The sequence below is a fragment of the Naumovozyma dairenensis genome, chromosome 2 (assembly GCF_000227115.2).
Source record: "Naumovozyma dairenensis CBS 421 chromosome 2, complete genome".
Taxonomy (NCBI): Eukaryota; Fungi; Ascomycota; class Saccharomycetes; order Saccharomycetales; family Saccharomycetaceae; genus Naumovozyma; species Naumovozyma dairenensis.
In genome coordinates, this window is record NC_016480.1 from 1,404,842 (window position 1) to 1,427,155 (window position 22,314).

Below are 22,314 nucleotides of genomic sequence, written 5' to 3' on the forward strand. Positions count from 1 at the left end.
GAGTTCGTTCTTCCTGAAAGTAAATAAAAATATAAAATATAAAAAATATAACAACAGGAAAATCAGGAATTGAAACTTCGAGTTATTGGTCTATTTATACCTTTCTGATGGCAGGATAGAAAACACGAGAATATATTTCGTTGACAGACATGTCAACCCAATGTTAGTCACGACACGTCGGTGTCTGTGGTTCTTCGCGTCTTTACCATATTTGATAATCCTTTCGTGTCATATTAGAAGACATTATACCAAGCTTGGTATCTGAACTTTCATCGTAGGATATTGTTGGAAATAAGACATAACTGTCCTTTGGATCAGTTAAATTGGGAGAAATATGTGTTGCAATGTTACTAACACTTTTTCAAGGTATAACCAGTCGTCCTCTTTTAGCATTTGCCAAAGAGTACTATACATAACGTATACATATATCTATATATCTCTTATATATTTTATTTTCTTGATGATATCTCATCGTGAAAATTTTCCTTTCTCTTGTCGCCTCGGCATATCTACCGTACATTACGACAATATTGTGTGTCTGTAAATCAATGTCCTTTTAGCAAATCGACATATATGTACCATATATTCCAATAGATATTAATAATACCATCTAGCAAGAATATCCTTCCAGCATTTACCAGGTTCGGTAATCATTTCGCGTCATATTAGAGGACATTGTACCAAACTTGATATCTAAACATTTACCATAGGATATTAATAGTAAGACTTAGTACAAGTATAGTTCCAGGAAACTTGAATAATTATTGTTGATTTCTCAAGTTCACATATAATATTTGTTGAATTCCCAGCTTTTTGTCTGACATAGTATTCTAAAAGCATTAAATAAATCAAGAAAAACAGCTTGCGTGGCGTAATGGCAACGCGTCTGACTTCTAATCAGAAGATTCTGGGTTCGACCCCCAGCGTGAGTGCTTTCTTTTTTTAATAAACCCAGAAGTACTTCTTTCCCTCCAAATCAGGATCAACTCTTCTGAATAGAACCCCCCAGGTATAGAAGATTGTCATTGGAGATTTTAAATCTTTTAAAAAAGGCTTTGTATATCTTATTCGTTTTACCATATTTAATGTTACATAGACGTTTTTTTTATAACGCAATTGGTTTTATATTGTATAGACAGGTGGATGGCATAGAAAGCATTTGATGCATAAGATTGTCGAAATCGAAATTTTTGTTATCTAGAAACCTAATCCACCATTAGAATATGCCATAGGTTTAACTGCTGGATGTTCAACAGCTTTGAAAGTTTCAATCAATAAATCATCATCATCATTACCATTTTGGGCAATTATACCTTTACCTGGTACAACGTGGATGATACCACCCATATTACCTTGAGAATCACAATAGTTGGGAGCACTGAATACTGTTACTAAGTTACCGTTTTGCTCGAATTCAATACCGTTCATCCTAACCTCATGGGATCTGAAGATTTTGCGTAGTTTATTTTTCTCTAAGAAATTCTTAGTAATATCCGAACCAAATGAGAAACCTAACCCACGTTGTGAAGGACCAAATCCATCCTTTTCTTGTGGATCAGACCAAAGTAACTCCATAAATAAACCTTCCCTTGGAGGTTGAGTAAATCTATTAATTTTTCTAATATCATCAACAGTCAAAGATGTATCACTTGGTAAACCACCGTGCATAACCAAATAGTTATCGTTAATTAAAGTAGCTAATGGTAAACTTTCAAAACTCCTAGAGAACATTTCGAAGATACGTGGGGAATATTTATATTTACATTCGTCTTCAAATCCATACATTTTGTTCATATTATCTGTTTCATGATTACCTCTATTCAAGAAAATATTCTTTGGGAATAAAATCTTCAAAGAATAAAACAACAATGCCACTTCACATGACCAAGAACCACGATCGACAAAATCACCATTGAACAAGTATGTATGTTTCTCGCCAACTTTACCGAATTTCTTGAATATATTTAAAACATCATAAAATTGACCATGAGTATCACCACAAACAGAAATCTTCATAGCATCCTCATCATTGTCTTGTTGTTTGTTATTTGACAGTTCGACAAGACTTGGTTCATCTCTGAATAATCTGTCAGCATGAGAAATAATAGCAGCAGCGTATTTCTTTGGAATGTTTTTCCCTTTCAAGAAGACATCATTAACCATCTTGGAAATAAACTCTTGTGACATATTCTTAATAGCTACGCCACCTACACTTGTTGATTTGTCACCGTTTTCATCGACATACAGTTGTTCAAAATCCAATATTGGACCTTCATATTTAACCAAATCAGAATTAGCATCAAATGAGCTAAGATTAAGCACTTGACATGGGTTAACTCTATCAGTATCATCGCCGCCAATGGCCTTCTTAAATCTTTCCTCTCTAATGACTTTTTCACACATATCCAAAGCTCTCTTGGCAGTGGCATCACTAGGCTTAGCCTTTAACACAATAGAAAGATCATTCTTTGCCTTCTTAAAATGCAATAAACCTAACTGTGATAACCCACGTCTATGATAAGCTTTAATATTCTTAGGATCCAATTCCAGGGCACTATTACAATCATCTAGACAACTTTGGAAATTGTCTAGTTTCAATTGGGCTAATGCTCTATTAGAAAAGAAAATTGACTGTGTGGAGTCAAGTTCGATAGCCTTTGTGTAATATTCGACAGCTTTTGTGTATTTTTTCTCTTTAATGTATTTATTACCTTCATTTTTTAAATCGATGGCTTGTTGAGCAGCTTCTGTGGTTGGAGTAGTGGACATGGTTAACGGTTCAACGGGCTGTGAATCTCCTCTATTAATGTCGATAAGTGATCAAGGAGACACCTTGGAAAGATATGGTAGTGCAACTTCCGGATTATTTCTGTGAGCTACAACGATCAACTTTTTTGTGCTCATCACTTTAGTAATATTTTTTTGTATAAATATTATATACTTTTGAAGAATTTTTCAAATTTTTTGCTTTTTTCCTAATGAAGTAACCGCCCACGGAAACCGCAATGAGTATATTATATCAAATTCTATATGTTCTAGAAAAGATTTACGTACAGTAGTAGTAAGATGAAGAAGACGAGGTAGATAATGCATGATGGAAACATCAGTTAAAAGGTTTCCATCCTGAACTATGTACGTATTTGCTTGGCGTTGGATATGATTATGCTTTTTGAATTTAGAAAATGTGAAACGATTGTTCGCGAGGGGAAGGTAGTGTGCCCCTGTCTTAGCCATTTCAGTAAAAAACGGATCTTTGTATTAATAATTTGTAGAAATGAGCTACTTTACTTAAGTTAAAAGTCGGCCGCTCCCCGAGCTCCGTAGTTCTACTTGATGCCAATGTGCCTGTCAAGTGTTTCGAGATTCACTTCAAAATTTTCTAAACTTTTTAAGATCTGTGGAGTTTTGTAGAAGAGGGAACGGAGGTACACCTAGATCTGAGTACTCAGTATTTTTTGAAATGTGTCAGAAGAGCATGGTTTAAGAAGGAGGGGTCTGAGGAAAAGATTCACATTTTCACTCCCAATAAAGAACATGTATGGACGAATAATCATGAAATGTCGAAACAGAAGGATGCTTCTTTTGGTTTCAAAATCTCATATAAGGAACGTGGTATTCCCATTCAAACTCGAGTTAGTATTTACTCTTCCTCCCTTAAGTAACATATCGTAACTTCACTAATCAACTTCTGAAGAAAGTATAAAAGAAGAGAATATCTTTTTTTGAATGAAACGGATTAGAATATGAACCTAAAGGCTCAAAAGCTGAAGAGCTCAAGACTACTTTAGATGCATCCCCTTATTGTTGCGATATACAATCAAAATACAATGAGCAAACAGTCCCGGTGACAAAACAAATTCCTAGTCAAGAATAAAAAATAAGTATATATCAATTTTATAAATTACAGTTTAAAATATGTAACAGAGTCGGCTTCCTATCTTGCTTCTATAAATACAATTTTTAAATGCGCCAAATTTCTCTTACCATTCAATACCTTCCAAATAGACATTCTTATCTTGATCAGAAGCATCTTTATTATCATTAAATAATGTATCGAATTTTTCAAATTCCAAGACAGGTAAAACTTTCAATTTCCTTGAAGATTCAGCGTTTAATAATGAATCGTACCCCCAATCCAAAAAATCTTCCATATTATAGCTCATTTTCTTAAATGGTTGAGCGAAGATCTTAGCTAACGTGGCAACATTAGCATGATAATGGTTCATTAACGTTGCCAATTCCCAAAGAGATGAATCTAATGCATGTGTTAATTCTGGGTTTATTTCTGTTATATCGAATGGATCTTTATAATTGGTCTTCAAGTTTTTCAAATTTAATATTTCTTCTTCAGTTTGAAATGGATCCGATAAAAATTGTGGGTTATGTAACATTATCATACATGTTGGATGTTTCCTGATTAAATTATAAACGAATGGGATTACTGAGACGATAGCTGATGGTGATGCGTTTAATGTGAATCTTGATAATTTTTTAATGAATGATGCTATTAAATGTGCTGATAAATGTGATGATGATAGGAAAATATCCATTAATCTGAAGAATCTTGGTCTATATTTCACATGCATTAAATTTGGTGTAATTAATTGATATAGTTTTGTGTAAAAATTTGGATATTCTAAATTATAACGTTTCATTAATTCGAATAACCCATTTAATGCCAGGATTGGTATGACACCGGCGTCTTCTAAATTATAGGAATCAGTCAAGAAATCCATTAGTTTTGTTGGTGAGTGAAAATATGGAATCAATCTTTTATGTAAAATTTGTAAGATTGTTTTATATTGTTGCAATGATAAATGTTGAGAATTTAAGATATGTAGCCAATTTTTCTCCATGAAAGATTTGAATTTGGATTCATTTTCAATGGTTTGTGGTGGATTTGATACATAAATTTCAAGATCAACATTTTCATTTGAACAATGATTATCATGGTTCATCAAAGTTAGCCATTTCCCACCGTTATGCAATAGTAAATTTTTCTCTTCTGAATTTGTTTCTTTTTCTTGTTGTTCAAGGATATTATTGAATTCAGATTGTACATAATATTGTATATCAGCATTTGGTTTATAATATTTATCCAAAAATTCCAAAAGAATGAAGTTTCCAGATTGTCCAGTTGAATTATTTATTTCCAATTCTTGTTGAATATTTGATCTCCACATTGCTATCATTAAGTTTTTCAAAGTTTTATTAGGGAAGAATGGAGCACCTTTCTTGGAGGCGAAATGGATAGATTCTAATTCAATTAATTGCATGTATAAATCTAATGAATCTAATGCTAACGAGGTTTCAAAGGTCAAAGACGATATGATGAATAGTAATTTAATTTTAAATGAATCATAAATTTTTCTACACCATTGAATGAATTGTTTTATCTCATTTGATTTGTTAGATAAAGTCAAATCTCCGCGACTAAATAGCTTTTTAAATATTTGGAAAAGCGATACTACGAGGAATCTGTATTTCTTTTCGACATTATCATCTTCTAATTGTAATTCATCTTCAATATCTAGTTCTTTGATTAATTTAATTATTGAGTTATAATTCGATTTATCTGTTGTAGCTGATATTGTTTTGGCAACAATTTTAATATCTTCCATAGATAAAGACATAGTGGTCTGTACCTTTATGAGAACTTCTGGATAGCTTACGAGGTTTAGTAAAAAGCTTTGGTTGTCGTTTTAATCAATTATGTACTTTCCTTTCTTTGTATATATTTGTATATCCAAAGTTTCAAATTATTCAAGCTCATCTCATCTCATCTCATTACAAAATTTTTTCAAAAGAAGTGTTACCCGGATGAAGTCCAAAAATGTTTCGATTTTTTTTGATTTGTACATGTGAAAGGATTTATCCTGAGATGTGTCTACCTTTAACAGTTCATGTGATTGAAATTTTCAAAAGATAGTTTTCTATGTTCTGTGTAGCTCATTACGTGCTATACTATACTATACTATACTATACTATACATGTTATACGATGATGTATGAAACTCTTATCTTTCTCGTTATCCCGAATGATATAACTAACTTTGACGTTCAGTATGAGGTCATGTTAACATCATATTCGTTTCATTCTTGGATTCAGGCAAGGTAAAATTCCTTAATATAAAGGTGGAACTACTTTAAAGAACCCGTAAATTAGTTCTGTATTATTTTAAGGATAAAACGATAATAATTTTTCAAATACGATGTTGAATCACACTGGGATGATTAGGATAGATTATACTTGAAGTATAGGAAAATTCATCAATAAAAATAGAGTTACAGAAGCTTTGTTTTTCTTTGTCGAACTGTCACCCTTATAATCATCGTTTTCCCCTAACCCAGACATTTTTTGTACATATTCATTTTCCTTATTATATTTACTTTATAATCTCTATATAATATAACAGTCGATATTCGGACTGTTTTTTCGATGCATATAACTGTACGTAGACAGCAATCTTGAAACACACAACGCTAATTTGCTCATTAGGGATGACACCACAGCATTAGCAGCTGAGAACAGTGTGGTTCTCTCCTGAATGTCCTAGAAAGCTTCAATAAAGATGGGAATTTTCTGCTGTCATGACAGAATACACTATTGTTAACTATATATTTCTTAATGTAGTAGCATGCTGCAGAATATCAATACATCGGTATTACTAACGTCTGGAGAGGCTTTTGTTAACGATCAATCTTAATAAGGTGTCAACGCATAGTGAGCGCTTATATTGTCAGAGAGTTAAGCGCGGGATGAGAGGAACTGTGTTCCCGTTTGCCGCTCAACGAACGCCTTTGTTTCACCTGTTACCCTACCTGCCCTACCTGCCCTGCCCTGTTCTGTTCTCGATAGTTGACTCATTTTATTTTCCGCCCATCGCCAACTTTTCTTTTCGGTGCCTCGCCGATTTGATAAGAACAGTTGAAAGAACTTACCCGCGTTCCTTTCTGCGAGCCCTTCTCCGCGCGCTCGAGCCTGGTTTTTTTTCTTCTTTTGCTGTTTCTTGTTTTCTTGTTTCTTTTGCTAGCACAACAAACACATCGTGTGAAAACTTTTCATCGAAATCTGGTCTTCGCCCGTCAGACAATATATAAGTTTCTTTCAACACTCATCACCACCGTTTCACCACCTTTATAATGTCTTATCTTCGTCGTAAACAGTATTTGAATATACATTGGAACGTGATCAACAATCGATAAAATCAACCAAAGCAACCAACCATATATCGTATATACTGAAATATGTGTGGTATTTTCGCAGCATTCAAACATGAAGACGTTCATGCCTTCAAACCAAGAGCTCTACAACTTTCTAAAAGAATTAGACACCGTGGTCCAGATTGGTCAGGTAACGTCATCAAAAACACCACTATCTTAGCCCACGAAAGATTAGCCATTGTCGGTCTAGATTCCGGTGCTCAACCAATCACTTCCCCATGCGGTAACTACACATTATGTGTCAACGGTGAAATTTATAATCATATTCAAATAAGAGAACAATTCCCAGATTATCCATTCAAAACCTTAAGTGATTGTGAACCTATCATCCCATTATATTTAAAACATGACATTGACACTCCAAAACATTTAGACGGTATGTTCGCTTGGTGTTTATATGATTCTAAACAAGATCGTATCATCGCAGCAAGAGATCCAATCGGTATAACAACTTTATACATGGGTCGTAACTCCAAAACTCCACAAACTGTATTCTTCGCATCTGAATTGAAATGTTTAACTGATGATTGTGATAGTATCATCGCATTCCCACCAGGTCACGTGTACGATTCAAAGACTGACCAAATTACTCGTTATTTCACTCCTGATTGGTTAGATGAACAAAGAATCCCAGAAAATAAATTGGATTTGACCGCTATTAGAGAATCTTTAGAATCTGCAGTCAGAAAGAGATTAATGGCTGAAGTCCCATTTGGTGTCTTATTATCTGGTGGGTTAGATTCTTCTTTAATTGCATCTATTGCTGCTCGTGAAACTGAAAAGGCAAACGCTCAAGCCACATTGGACAATGAAAACGCTAATGATGAAACTTCTAAGGCTCATTTGACTGGTGTTGATGATGAAGGTCATTTACATAATGGTGGTTGGTCAAAATTACATTCTTTCGCTATTGGGTTACCAAACGCTCCAGATTTACAAGCTGCTAGAAAAGTCGCTAAATTCATTGGATCTATTCATCATGAACATACTTTCACTTTACAAGAAGGTTTAGATGCATTGGATGATGTTATTTATCATTTGGAAACTTATGATGTTACCACTATTAGAGCTTCCACTCCAATGTTCTTATTATCAAGAAAGATTAAAGCTCAAGGTGTTAAGATGGTTCTTTCTGGTGAAGGTTCTGATGAAATTTTTGGTGGTTATCTATATTTCGCTCAAGCTCCATCTGCTGCTGAATTCCATACTGAATCCGTTAAGAGAGTTAATAACTTACATTTAGCTGATTGTTTAAGAGCTAACAAATCTACAATGGCTTGGGGTCTTGAAGCTCGTGTCCCATTCTTAGATAGAGATTTCTTACAATTATGTATGAACATTGATCCAAAGGAAAAAATGATTAATCAAGCTGAAGGTCGTATTGAAAAATACATCTTAAGAAAGGCATTCGATACATCTGATGATCCAGAAGCTAAACCTTACTTACCAGAAGAAATCTTATGGAGACAAAAGGAACAATTCTCTGATGGTGTAGGTTATTCATGGATTGATGGGTTGAAAGATACTGCTGAAAGAGTCATTAGTGATGCTATGTTTGAAAATCCAAAGGATCATTGGGGTACCGATATTCCAACTACAAAGGAAGCTTATTGGTATAGATTGAAATTCGACGCTTTATACCCACAAAAGACTGCCGCTGATACTGTCATGAGATGGATTCCAAAGGCTGATTGGGGTTGTGCTGAAGATCCTTCTGGTAGATATGCTAAGATTCATGAAAAACATGTTAATGCTTAAACATAAAATAGAAAAAGAAATATTTCGATATAAAAAATTTCAAAGAAAATGAAAAATGAAAATGAAAAAAAAAGAGGAATATATAAAAAAATTTAATCTCTAATATAGACTATATATAATTCTTAAAAATTAACGCTTGTAAAATATACTTTTTTTACTTATCTCATTATTATACATATTATTGTTATTATTATTACTTTTTATAATCTTAGACTGTTACCTATACTAATGAGAATGCGTGTTACTGTTACCTTTTCTCGAAAATACCAGTCCCGTAGACGTTTTGATATGGTACATTACTGGACTATGGAATATCATCTAATGTTGTCAAAGAGAAACCCCGTTATTACTCCTTAAGCAGTATGCCGACTACTTAGCATTGTTTTTTCAGTGGATATAGTATCTCGCCTATGACGTTGATTCTTATGCCTTTCCATGGAAAAGGATCTTCTATTTTGTACATTTGAAGAATTAAGCAAATCATACCGTGTTATTACTGTTGGTTTAGAACCTTTCTTATCATCAGATGTGAATATATTTTTGACACTTTTTGATATATCCTTTAAAAAACTCATTTGGAAATAATTCATCGGTATATTGTATTCCTTTCCAATTAGTTGATCCCTTCCTGTCCTTTTCTTTACTTCTTGATATTTACATAAATTCCTATAAAGAAGTAACCGTCAAGGTATCACTGTGAATGATTCAAGAGTGCTCATCATCATTTTATATATAAATGTATAAGTCATAATTGCACCGTTTACTTCAGTCAAGCATGATGAAATATGCTTTCACTGCTATAACTTTAAAACTCACCAGTAACCACAACTAGGTGTTATTTCTACCCCCGGAGTTAAGGTACTTTCTCATCCCAATGGGCTGGCCCTGAGATTGCTCTACGCCTTATGTCAACAAAAACTTTAACAACTACTACATCAGAAATTAGCATCATGAGAGCCGCGGAAGCACATAAACTATCATTTTCAGAAAGCTTCATCTAATTGAGGCCCCCTTTATGCATATGCACTAGATTCATTCTCTGCCTTTCTACTTACTTACTTACACTTTCAAAATATAGTATGTATGTGACATTGGAAGACACAGATAAAAAAAAGGAAAGGACCCTGTATTATTCAGGAGATATACCTTTTTCACAAATATTTTCCCTTAATTTCGAATACCGTTCCGCGGATAAACCTATGAAAAGGTCCGTGCCGCGGATCCCATGGAAATTACCAAATTTCCTTTAATAAGACAAAAAAATGGGGATTCATTCTTCTAAAAGAACTGTTCAAGTAAGTAGGCTATATGTGGGCCAACAAACAAATCAACAAGTCACCATTCAGCTACATGTACGCTACTTCTGCCTCGAACAAGAACTACGTACGTGCTTCATTGGATACTAGTGCCTTGCCTAGTGCCTTTATTAATCCATCTATCTATCTATCTATCTACCTACCCATCCATCTATCCATTCAGCAACTGTCTAGAAGAACCTCTCTACGACCCAATCGGAATGATTCACAACGAAAGAATGAGGAAACTCACTCGAAACTTCAATCTGTAACCGTGAAATATCTTTGTAGTTACTTTGATAAAACTTAATCAAATCAGTTCTAGTAACATTATTAACCCAATGGTCCGTCTCACAGAATAACAACCACAGTTGAATATCATTGTGGTTACAATTTTCGACAAATTGTTTTTGAACATCCCAATTCTTCCTAATCTCTTGCATTTCAATACTAGCTAAACCTAGGGATTGCTTTACAAGCACACTATTAGTTAAAAGTATTTCAGTACCAATTGCAGCAAAATCTGTCATCTGACACCCCATAATATAAGCAATTAACCTACGTCGTATGTTATCAAAATATTTTAGTATCAAACTGAACACAAAATATGACAAATATGATAAAATGTAAGGTAAATACCCATGTGTAAGTTGTAAACCATGACTTATTAAAATACCTTTTGAAGAAAGATTAATATCAATAATAGTAGGAGTAATGAACCCAATTTTTTTCAAATAAAAGCTATTATGTAAAATTGTATCTTGGAACTCCTTAGTCAAGACCATTCGTTGTATCATATAGGTGCCCACGGAATGTCCCATTATCACCAGAGGTCTTTTTTTCATAATACCATCGGAGCTATTAGCTTTGGTTAAGAACGTAGTAATGACTTCAATCTTATGTTCAATTTGTTCATTCAAGTGATAGATTCTATCGTTCGGGTGTCTATAGACGGGTAAAGAGGTATCCATCCCGGCATGAGGTATCGCAAGAATTTCCCAATGAGGATGTTTCTTATGCAAGGAACATAAAAATTGTTGATAATACTGTAGGATTCCAGGGTTACCAGGGATCCAAATGAATAACGGATTCAACGATGGATCGTTCTCGATGAGTTTTTCAGCTTCGATATGAATAATTGAAGTTGGATATTTTGATTCGGAATATGATTTGACTAGCATCTCTATTAGTACCCCATGCAATGCCTGTTACTATTTTAGAACACCGTCTTGCTAGTTGAAGTGCATATATATTAACTAAATAATGAGAATCTACGCCAAGAGAGTATGAGCTTGTTTTGCTGCCTATCTACCTTTTTCTAGAAGTTCTATGTAGAATTCAGGTCTGGTTCCAGCTTAAGTTCCTTGGAACCTTTATTTTTTTTGGCATGTCTGGGTAACAGAAAATAGGCTAGCTAATAAAGTGGAATAATCACAATTAACAAAGGCAAGAGCACTTATCTATCCTTAAATTAATTTAAGTTTATAACCTATGGTCTTTCAGTAGAAGCTCCTGCGATAATAATGTTCTATAACTATCTAATGATTCTTTTTATGCCTAAACGAGGGGTCCATTTTTGACAGGAAAATATGCCTACTATTTCCCCCCCTCAGTTACTGACCAGTATTCAGAGGGGGGGAGTCAGCGAAAGAAGCGCAGCGTTGCGGAACTCAACACAGAGAGAGATTCTCAGAGAGAGAAAACTGCCCGCGCCGTTCGTTGTGTTGAGAGTAAGGGTCCTTCTTACGTTTCTCCGTAATTGAGCTTTTTATGCTGTCAACTTCACAATGTCAAACTGTAGAGAATACAGTACAGAATATTGTCAGCAATTAATACTCAGTCAACTAACTATGATGTCCTGAAGATGAAAAAAACTCATATATAAGTATAGGGCCATTGTCAATAGTTATCTAAGATTTCTTTAATTCCACCTTGTTTCTTGAAGGTTATTAGAAAAACTCAGAAACAATAATTACAAATAAGCAAGAAAAATAAAATGTCCTTTAAAATTTCAAATACCCAATGTCAATGTTCAGATGATAACTCATGCGGCTGTTGCCCCAATACTGTCTCCTCTAGTGGTTGCAGGTGCAGTTCCAAAGTTCAATGTCAATGCAGCCACGAAGATTCTACCAAAGCTAAGGACTGTGATTGCAGTCTATGTACGTGTGCTACGAATGTCCAATGTCAATGTCCAGACAGTACCTCATGCAACTGCTGTACCAAGACTGCCTCCTCTGGTGGTTGCAAGTGTATTGCCAATATTCAATGCCGATGCGGCCATCATGACTCTACCAAAGGTAAGAAGTGTAAATGCAAAGAATGTAAGTGTACCGTGAATATCCAATGTCAATGTCCAGATTGTAAGTCTTCTTCATGCTGCTGTTGTGATAAGACTTCCTCCTCTGGTGGTTGCAATTGCAGTTCCAGTGTTCAATGTCAATGTCAAGGCGATACCTCCTGCAATTGCTGTAACAAGTCCATCTCCTCTGGTGATTGCAAGTGTAATATCAATGTTCAATGCCAATGCAGCCACCAAACCTCTACTACACCTAAGAACTGTGAATGCGGTCCATGTAAATGTACCGCGAACGTTCAAGGTCAATGTCCCGACGACAACTCATGCAATTGCTGTGACAAGCCCGTCTCCTCGGATCACTGTAGGTGCAGTTCCAATGTTCATTGTCAATGTTGATTCGTTCTAAGCCAAATATTTTCATCATGGAGTATTGAATACTGTCATTATTTTTTTTATTGCAATAATAATGCCCCATTTTAGTTTATAAATTTTCCATAACTATTTATTTATTTCTTTATATATTTATTAACTCAGCATGTTTATTTAGAAGTATACACTTCAAAGTTTTTTGTCTTTTATGATATACTAGGAAGGAATAACAATTTACTTTATGTCATCTTTTCTTTATATATCAAAAATTAGAATACAATGTTAATACGAACGTGATTTTTGAAATAGAGGAAAAAGAAACGGCGCGTTTGTTTTGTTTCGGTTATATGATTTACGGGTTAAAGGATATACGTATTATGATATAAGGAAAAAACATGATACTATTTAAGCATGATCTAATTCGTTCAAAGTTTTCAAATTGGCTTCAATTTCTTGAACACATTGTCTGTAGTAAACCAATTGGAAATTTTGGAATAGTTTAATTAAACCAATGATTGAAGAACTTTCTGTTATTTCTGTCATCATTTCAACTGCGGATGCTGTACTTGAAACGAATTCATCTTCTAATTGTTCCAATAATTTATGTTCCTCAGAATCGTCTTGTTCATCTTGTTTTTCTGCATCGTCTTCCTTCTTGAGTTGGTCTTTGGAAGTATCATTTACCTTAGCTTCCACTTCCGCCTTAGGTTCAGCTTCAGTTTCTAATTGTTTTGAAGTAGTTTCAGTACCGCTTTTTATTTCTGGTTTCTTCTTTTCATCTTTAATAACTTCTTCTTTCTTCTTAGATTCTTCAATTACATTGTCTCCTAATTGTGCTTGTTCTTGTTCTTCTTCTTGTTCCTTCTTTGCTTTTTCTCCTTGTTCTTGTTCTTGTTCTTGTTCTTGCGCTTGTGCTTGTGCTTGTGCTTGTGCTTGTTTTTCTTTTTGGTCTTGTTCTTCTTCTTTAATTTTAATTTCATGACGAACAGTATCGAATTTCAACCTTGAATCAGCGACTTTTTTACGTAATGTATTAACTTTTTTAAATTCATTATTAATTAAATCTTCCAATTTATTATTAAATTCCTTTGTCATCATGGAATCCATTTCAGATTTTCCTTGATCAATATTTTTATAACAATTTGACCATGATTCAAATGCCTTTATTAAGTTTTGAATATCTTCATCGTCATCATCATCTTCTTCTTCTTCTTCGCCAGCATCTTCGTCGTCTTCTTCTTGCGCTTCATTCTCATCTTTTATTGTAGTTTCCTTTGTAGCAGTTTCTTGAATACTTAACTGTTGATAAATATCTGTACAATCCATAGCAGATTTCGAAATAGCTTGAGCAAAAGATCTTGGTAAGAAAGAAGAAGAAGTTATATCATTTTCAATTGGTTCAACATTCGTAGCATTGTCATGATCGTTATCAGTATTATTTTTCTTCTTATTGTTTACTGAGATTTGTTTCTTCCTATGAGAAGAAGATTTTTTTGTAATGTTCCACCAATCTGAGAAAGATTCAGTCAAATTTGGAGGGTAGTCATAACCTTCCATTTCAAAAGTCTTGGAAACTAATAAAATTCTTTTGATTGATTTTTCTAATGAATCAGTTTTCAATTCTAATGATTTATATTGATCTGGTAATTTTGAAATATCATGGATGGTACCTAATTGTTCTTGAAATAATCTTGTTTGTGATTTAATTGATAATTTTGTTTGAGGATCTGTAGCAGTGTTGATTGCATTGTTTAATGTATTTGTTGCCTTTTGAGCTGCGTTACCAATGGAATTGGTAATCTTATCTAATGAAAAGCTAGAGAACATGATCGGGATTTGAGTGCTTGTCTTGCGTACCGTGCGCTTAAGAGGAAGAAGATTAGGAAGATTAAGAAATCAATACCAGAAGAACCTTCAAATGATCTATCGATTACAACAATGAATAAAATTGAATTGACCCTTACTTCTTTATTTCCAGATCTGATATAAACAATTTTTTTTTCAGTTGGGAATGGCGTGGGACAAGTTCAAATTTTCAGGGATCGTTGTTAAATTTCCCGTTTTTGCAACAAATAACTAACACCACGTAAATCCCGAAAGGTAACACGTTAACGTTAACGTGACGTGTCGCGTCGCATCCGTTGTATTCCGACGGGTATCTGTGTAACAAACAAATTAGTTGTAAATAACAAACACACAGACATTTGAGGCCAAACATATCCTTGAATAGTATCTATAAGAATTTCCTCTGAGGAAGCAAAGAAGCAAGGTTAAATGAGAGTACCATCGCATGACTGTGCGGTCCATAACCTTTTCTCCAGTTCCCATGTCAAAACCTCCAAACTCGACCTCGATTATATAATTACGTTCTAGAAGATATTCCTACATTTAGTAAGTTTAGATTAGTGTTTAAAAATTAAAAGAATATAAGTAAAAGTATAAGTGAAGAATAAGTGGAAAGAAAAGAGGGGAAAAAGTTCATCAAAAGTGGTTAAACGTATACAATTTCTTCCTTGGTTTCATATTCATATAAATCATCATCATCATCATCATCATTATCATTATCATTATTTTCCATATCTTCTTGTTCATTTGTTTTAACTTCAAATAATCTTTCGTTTTTTTCAATTGTCCTCACCACAGGTTCGGGTTCGAGTTCAGAGTCATTAACTTCCATTTCATGACGTTGATCTGCAGTGGTAGAACCCAAATTCCCTTGTTTCTTTTGGTAAGATGAACATACAGAAGACGAAGAAGAATTACAAACGGTAGCCTCTCTGTTTTTCAATTTTGTTGCATTTATCTGTGTATTCTTATCCTTTTCTTTGACTCTTTCATTCAAAGAATCCTTGTTATCCTTCTGATGAGAGGAACAAATTGAGGAAGTGGAAGAATCACAAACAGATTCCCTTTTATTCTTCAATTGTGTAGCTTTCCTCTTTCTATCGTTATCTTTCAATTTCTGTTGTAAGGAATCCTTTGGATCCTTAATATGTCTTTGTAATAATTCAGTATTATCCAATTGATCACATAGAGCCAATTTATTATTATTCAACACATATTTTTCATGATTTAATAGACTAAATAATTGGAATCGTTTATTTGTTAAGATTGCGTCATTTAATTCTTTATTTTTCAAGGTATCCTTCTTAATCATGGAAATGATTAAATTATGATGATTTATTTGTTCATTTAGCTTGTTTAATTTTTCTTGATAAGTTTTAAATTTAGTATTATACAAATTTGAAGATTCACCATTGTTATTTATCATCCAATTTGCATGATCTTGATTCAATTCTAACAATTTATCATATGTTTGCTTTGTAATGATTGTTTTGTCATCATTTAATTTGATTAAGATTTCAGGGTTAGTTGTGGTTGCAATAGGATTCAATTGTGGATTAAAAGGTGGGTATATTTTTTGATTTTGTGACAATTGTTGATTAATGTTTGGAGGATGTTTTGTCATATTGAAATTCTTATAATACACTTTAGGGTATATTTTGGAATCCTTAATTTTTTGCATAGTTGGTGTTAAATCTTGTGATTCTAATTCTGATTGAGATATAATTTTTTGTAAATTTTTCAAATGATTGAAATTAGTTTCTCTTGTGATAATATCTTGTAATATACGATGTTGTTTAGAGTCATTTTCAATTAAGAAATTTGGTGTAATTTTTTCTTTATTTTGTAATTGATTTTTTGTAGTGGATTGATGTCTTTGTGATCTCATATAGTTTAAATGATTTTCATAAAATTCGTTATCAATCAAGTTATGCCTGAATTGAGAAACAAACTGTTTGTTTGGTTTTTTATTCTCTTTATTTGTTCGTAATTGAGTAGAAAAGACATTTTGTTTATTTTCCTTGCTCTTTTTCTCTTGTGAAACTTGTTGTTGTCTATTAATTTGTGCTAGGTAACGGTCGTAGAATTGATCGAAATGTTCTTGATCAGATTGATAAGCAATACTTCTCTCCTTAGAAGTCAAAACGGACATCTTATGCTTACTTCCTTTTTCTTGGTTGGTAGTAAAAGACGGGTTGTGGTATCTGTCTATTATGCCTTCAGGAACTCTAGAAGCCACGGATATTATTTTACAAAAAAAGAAGGATTGCTTTAATTGCGGAATAAATGATATATATACATATACAGAGGTATTTACTGTCAGTGAATGACTGTGATTTATTCGTGTTAATAAATTCTCAACTCGATCGATGACCAACCCTGAGTGGCCAACGTCGCTGATGCTTACCTTCGGAGTTTGATGACAGAGGAAAGGGATGTCTGGGTTGTCCGGGTGTCCTCCCTTCTGCACACACCTACACAGCCGCCCACGGCGTTCCCTCCCTCTCATCCCCGGAGGGTCATCTCCCCTAAATGTGTCTCCCCTTTTCGTCCCCCCCCCCCCTTTCCATAGACACCCGAACATCTCTGCTGTGGTGGTGATCGAGGGCCCCTTTATGTCAAGAACACACGTCACGTCACCCATCACCATTGCCATTGCCATTGCCATTGCCATCGCCATTGCGGTCCTCATTCCATTCTTATTTTATCACATCCCTGTCCTCTCTGTCTCTATCTCTCTGTCCATGTTCTCTATCGTCCCTTTATGTCCTTTTCTCTCCCTCTCTCTCTTTTCTGTCTCGGTCTATATGGTTGGATCATAACGTTATTTATTATTTGCTTGCCCAGATCCACTCAGTTCACTAGTTAATTAACTAAGGAATATCATTGGAACCCCCCAGCCAAAGAATTGCTTCACTTACCCCCCCATCTAAATACGTACACACACACACACACATACACACATACATATATGTTATCCTGTATTTATTCCTCTCCTTTTCTCTAATCAATAAGTATAATTTATATGGAAGGGTGGTTAGCATTATTTAAGGTCCAACCCGTTTCTAAATTCTATTTCCTTATTCTTCTCTTTCCTTTTATCTTCTCTTCTTTCAAGCGACATACAGCTACCTCAATTCACTTCATATCAAATCAAGAATTTACAAATCTACAAATCTACAACTCTACAAATCAACAAACTACAATTCAAGAAAAAATTACACATAAACTCACATACATACACTCACAATGCTATCCAAAGTAGACAATATCCTTCGTGTAATCAATGCGATCTTTCTAGTGCTAACAATGGCATTTATTTCAGCACTTTTAAACACACAAAGAAACAACAGTTCAAGAATTAATTTCTGTATGTTTGCTGCTGCCTTTGGTCTATTAACAGATTCATTCTTTGGTGTTGCCTTCAACATGTTCGATGCCCTAGCTTCATGGCCAATATTATTATTCATTTTCGATTTCTTAAATTTCGTATTCACATTCACAGCAGGTACTGTCCTTGCTGTGGCTATCAGAGCTCATTCATGTAAAAACGAACGTTATGTTAATAGCAATTCAATCACTCAAGGTTCAGAAAATAGATGTAGAATGTCACAAGCTGCAGTTGCATTCTTTTATTTCTCATGTTTCATATTTTTAGCTAAAATGATCATGTCAGGAATTAATATGGCTAGTAATGGGTTGTTTGGATCTGGTACTTGGGCTGGTTCAAGAAGTAAAAGAAGAACTAATAGAAGTGGTGCTAATGAAGTTGGTGTACCAACCATTTCTCAAGTTTAATTCCGTTCTATGTTTCCCTTTTTCTTCTTCTTTGTTTCTCTCTCCCTCTCTCTCTTTCTCTTTTTCTAGTTTTCTTTCCCCGCAGAGCACCCCCCATCTTCTCTAATCAGTTAATCAAACAATCAAATTAATCAATCAGTATATTTTAACATAAGTCTTCAATACCTTTTTCTTCTATTAATAATAATTTTAGTAATTTTTAGTAATAATAATAATAATATAATAATATCTAATTATTTTTAATTTGGTATGTTTTTTTAATGAATATATAAGTATATGTATATATGTATGTGTGTATATGTGTTCACTTCAATGGTTTCTTCATAACTTCCACCGTTCCTCTAGATTTATCAAATGGTTTCAAATTCTTAACTATATTAAATGGAACACCTTTCCATTCAGGATAATATTCCATCCCCATAATTGACATGGACCAAATCTTATTCGGTAATAAATTATTTGGTATCCGTGGTGAATATCTCCATGTACCATTAATCCCACCTGTCATTATACCACCATATTCATCATCATAATGTTTCTTCATTTGTTCTTGTTGTGGTTTCTTCTTTTCAGAAGAAGAAGAAGAAGTGGTTGAGAATGGGAATGATGACGAGGAGTTCTTCTTTAATGTTAGCCTGAATAATGGATTTTCCTTCACCGGATACATTATGGGTCTATATCCACTATATAACATGTCCTGACTTAATTCCTTGGTTTCTAAATATTTAGTCATGGGGACTTTGGGCATGGTTCTGAATATATTATTTTGTAAAATACAAGGTGCTAATGATGATATCGTTGTGTGAGTTGGTGAAGAAGAAGATGACGACGGAGGCGGAGACGCCGATGTAGAGGTTGGCGATGATATGGTTCGTCTTTTCGTAGAGGAGGAAGAAGAAGAAGAAGAGGATGGGACCGTGTTTGGTGGATGATGATAACTATAATAACTTCTTTTTTTCCTTAATGGATCTGTTTTTGAATTGGAACCAACTATGTTGCCATTTGTCGCAGTACGATGGGATTGGAAAGTCCTATTATTCAAAGTAGAAAATAATCTTACCATGCCATGGGTATTTTTCATCTTCATTGCATTAATTATTGGGACAAGTTCTTGTCCAAATTCTAATTGAAATCTTATCATTTTTTTGTGTTCGTGTTAGTGTTTCTGTTGTATGTTTATGTGTAGTTTGTACTTTCTAGTTTGTAGCTGCTTGAGGGTGTGTCGTTCTTTTTGTGATGTCTTCGCGAGATATATATATAATAGGTCTCTTTGTTTCTTTTATATATAGAGTAAGGGTCTAACGAAATGGCAAAATAAATAATGATATCAATATTTATTTATATCGGATGGATGATGGAACAATGGGTGTAAATTGTATTTTATATGATCAAAAATTTATTGTGTATATTTGCTTAGTTTTAGTAGTGGCTTGGTAAGTAAGTAAGTAATGAATAATGCTATTCTCTCTATCTATAATTGTTCTGTGTGATAAGAACAATACAATAGGTAGTAAAAGTAGTAGTTAGCCTTTCCTCTTTCTCGAATATATCGGATGTAAAAAGTTACAAAGTGTGGTGGGATCTCACTCACTGTCTTTATGTTAAATCTTATAATATTATTAGAGTTCATTATGCAAATGAGCTTTTAAGGGGGTGGGGCCCGCAAGAGGTGCAATATTTTATCGGCGATTGAAATGTGGTCGCTTCTTTCAGGGGAGGGCGGAGGGGAAGTCAGCGGAGTAATTTTCTGTCGCCCGCTGCCGTTGTTATGGGTGTTGTGGTTGTGGTTGCGCCGTGCGGTGTATTAGGGTTGCCAAAGCTGAATGCTTCGCTCGTAACCCTATGATATAATATTCCAGCCCTGGAGTATCCACAGCAGCTGTCACGGGTACGTGGTCGTCGCCGCTTCTTAAAATGACATTTTCAATCTGCAAGATCTCCTTCTCTATATCAACGTCAGCTTCAGCTTCAGCGTCAGCAGATGATGATGGTTCCAATATTTTATTTAACTCTTCATGGTGTAACTTAATCTTCTCTCCATAATGTTTGGTTACATATTCTTGAAATTTATCACATCGCTCTTGCTCTGACAACTTTTTATAATAAAATAACAATAAGGACACTGTCTTCTCCAATTCCTTTTTATCTGGAATCCAATCTTTTATCCTATAATCTTTAAACAGTGATTTACCTTGACGTTTAATATCTTGAAATATACTTCGCTCGTTGATTGAATCACGCAATTTAAATATAAGCTCGGATAAATAATGATATTTCGTTGGCTCTAAATCATCATCATCATCATCATCATCATCATCTTTATCTTCCTCTTCATAATAGGAACCACGAACTAAAGTGTCACCATCATTATTCTCTTTGACATTGGATGAATATAGTCCCGTAGAGTGCACTCTATTCCGGCACCAATCTTCGAAAATCTCTTCACGTTCACTATCATTAGATATAGAATAGAATATTGTGGGTCTCTCAATGATTCGACGAGACTGAACTGACCACGTAGAATACATATCTAGTTTATTCTTATCAAGTAATTCAAAAAATGCCTGTTTAACTTTTTGTACACTTGCATTAATATTATCTTCCCCTTCTTCTCCTCCTTTAGAAGTTAAGTTATTTAACGTATTCAATTCATCATTGTCGTCCTCATCCTCAAACCTTTCTTCTCCTTCTTCTTCTCTCATCTCATCGGTACTAATATTATCTGGTTTATTGCTTGCATTTCCCTCAACATCTTTATCATCACCTGATGACTTACCTTCGATTTTACCTGAGACATCATCTTCTTTTTCTTCTTTCTCCTCCTCCTCCTCCTCCTCGTCTTCTCCCCCATCTTCTATCTCCATTTGTTCAGTAAGAATATCTTGTTTTAAAAACCCGATATTTGCAACGATCTCCTCATATAGTCCCTTAATATCAATACTAGGATCATTATATCCTCGAATTAATCCTATCAATTTAATTAAATTATTTTTATCCAAATATTTCATCAAATCAAAACTTAATTTTTCATCTTCTTTGTCCTCAACAAGTTTTAAAACAGATCTGTTCGATCTAGCATTATAATAAAATTTGCTACCATCAGATCTTAATATCAAATACCATTCATTCAATAACTTGAATGCAAATTTATTTTCTATTTCATGATGGGTTTGCCCTAATGCTTTAGTATTACTGTTATTCTTATTGGTTTTATAAAAACTAAAAGGTTTCTCCCACGTAGATTGTTTTGTTTCAATATTATAATAATATTTTTTACCATTCGGCGTCTTATATTCTTTCCATATTCTTTTGTGATGCTTATTATCAGTACTCATTTCATTTCCTAGTATATTTGATAATAATCAACTAATTTTTTAATAAGTGTATTTTATATTATCGTACCCTTTACATATCTATGTTTTGTATCGAATCCATTGAGAATTGTTGTGTGTTCTTCGACGCTGTTTTTTTCATCCAAGAATTCCAAACTAAATATAACATAAATTTTCATGCGAGTTTTACAGTTTTAAATATAATTTATTTATTATATGGAACAGAACCTTCTAACAACAACAAGGAGACAAAAAACACTAATGGGCTTCTAAATTGAACAGAGACTTACCATAAACATATAAACTATATTACTTCCTTTCTTGTTCAAAAAAAACAAAAAAAATGAGATCATTTCTTACAGCAAATGATATACCGATTGGTATGTAACACCAAA

At 33.9% G+C, this 22,314-nt stretch overlaps 11 protein-coding genes and 1 non-coding gene across 12 annotated transcripts; 4 read left to right on the plus strand and 8 right to left on the minus strand.

Annotated features, from left to right (window-relative positions):
- The first annotated feature begins 860 nt into the window (after window positions 1–860).
- NDAI0Btrna18R lies at window positions 861–932 on the plus strand. Its single transcript has one exon. It is a non-coding gene; the product is annotated as a tRNA-Arg (tRNA).
- Window positions 933–1,197: 265 nt separating this feature from the next.
- Window positions 1,198–2,769, minus strand: PPT1 (protein serine/threonine phosphatase; the record flags this gene model as incomplete). Its single annotated transcript, XM_003668807.1, has 1 exon — window positions 1,198–2,769. The coding sequence occupies one exon, from the start codon at window positions 2,767–2,769 to the stop codon at window positions 1,198–1,200; it is 1,572 nt and encodes a 523-aa protein (XP_003668855.1).
- Window positions 2,770–3,980: 1,211 nt separating this feature from the next.
- Window positions 3,981–5,633, minus strand: NOC4 (ribosome biosynthesis protein NOC4; the record flags this gene model as incomplete). Its single annotated transcript, XM_003668808.1, has 1 exon — window positions 3,981–5,633. The coding sequence occupies one exon, from the start codon at window positions 5,631–5,633 to the stop codon at window positions 3,981–3,983; it is 1,653 nt and encodes a 550-aa protein (XP_003668856.1).
- Window positions 5,634–7,247: 1,614 nt separating this feature from the next.
- Window positions 7,248–8,981, plus strand: ASN1 (asparagine synthase (glutamine-hydrolyzing) 1; the record flags this gene model as incomplete). Its single annotated transcript, XM_003668809.1, has 1 exon — window positions 7,248–8,981. The coding sequence occupies one exon, from the start codon at window positions 7,248–7,250 to the stop codon at window positions 8,979–8,981; it is 1,734 nt and encodes a 577-aa protein (XP_003668857.1).
- Window positions 8,982–9,334: 353 nt separating this feature from the next.
- NDAI0B05820 (uncharacterized protein) lies at window positions 9,335–9,571 on the minus strand (the record flags this gene model as incomplete). Its single annotated transcript, XM_003668810.1, has 1 exon — window positions 9,335–9,571. The coding sequence occupies one exon, from the start codon at window positions 9,569–9,571 to the stop codon at window positions 9,335–9,337; it is 237 nt and encodes a 78-aa protein (XP_003668858.1).
- An 896-nt stretch (window positions 9,572–10,467) lies between these two features.
- Window positions 10,468–11,457, minus strand: NDAI0B05830 (bifunctional triacylglycerol lipase/ester hydrolase; the record flags this gene model as incomplete). The annotated part of the gene is made up of 1 exon (XM_003668811.1): window positions 10,468–11,457. The coding sequence occupies one exon, from the start codon at window positions 11,455–11,457 to the stop codon at window positions 10,468–10,470; it is 990 nt and encodes a 329-aa protein (XP_003668859.1).
- Window positions 11,458–12,272: 815 nt separating this feature from the next.
- On the plus strand, window positions 12,273–12,971 carry NDAI0B05840 (uncharacterized protein; the record flags this gene model as incomplete). The annotated part of the gene is made up of 1 exon (XM_003668812.1): window positions 12,273–12,971. One exon carries the CDS (start codon window positions 12,273–12,275, stop codon window positions 12,969–12,971), a length of 699 nt encoding a protein of 232 aa, XP_003668860.1.
- A 378-nt stretch (window positions 12,972–13,349) lies between these two features.
- On the minus strand, window positions 13,350–14,771 carry NDAI0B05850 (uncharacterized protein; the record flags this gene model as incomplete). Its single annotated transcript, XM_003668813.1, has 1 exon — window positions 13,350–14,771. The coding sequence occupies one exon, from the start codon at window positions 14,769–14,771 to the stop codon at window positions 13,350–13,352; it is 1,422 nt and encodes a 473-aa protein (XP_003668861.1).
- A 664-nt stretch (window positions 14,772–15,435) lies between these two features.
- Window positions 15,436–17,481, minus strand: NDAI0B05860 (uncharacterized protein; the record flags this gene model as incomplete). The annotated part of the gene is made up of 1 exon (XM_003668814.1): window positions 15,436–17,481. The coding sequence occupies one exon, from the start codon at window positions 17,479–17,481 to the stop codon at window positions 15,436–15,438; it is 2,046 nt and encodes a 681-aa protein (XP_003668862.1).
- A 557-nt stretch (window positions 17,482–18,038) lies between these two features.
- Window positions 18,039–18,587, plus strand: NCE102 (Nce102p; the record flags this gene model as incomplete). The annotated part of the gene is made up of 1 exon (XM_003668815.1): window positions 18,039–18,587. One exon carries the CDS (start codon window positions 18,039–18,041, stop codon window positions 18,585–18,587), a length of 549 nt encoding a protein of 182 aa, XP_003668863.1.
- Window positions 18,588–18,891: 304 nt separating this feature from the next.
- Window positions 18,892–19,728, minus strand: SUE1 (Sue1p; the record flags this gene model as incomplete). Its single annotated transcript, XM_003668816.1, has 1 exon — window positions 18,892–19,728. The coding sequence occupies one exon, from the start codon at window positions 19,726–19,728 to the stop codon at window positions 18,892–18,894; it is 837 nt and encodes a 278-aa protein (XP_003668864.1).
- Window positions 19,729–20,353: 625 nt separating this feature from the next.
- URN1 (Urn1p) lies at window positions 20,354–21,922 on the minus strand (the record flags this gene model as incomplete). Its single annotated transcript, XM_003668817.1, has 1 exon — window positions 20,354–21,922. The coding sequence occupies one exon, from the start codon at window positions 21,920–21,922 to the stop codon at window positions 20,354–20,356; it is 1,569 nt and encodes a 522-aa protein (XP_003668865.1).
- Between the last annotated feature and the right edge of the window lie 392 nt (window positions 21,923–22,314).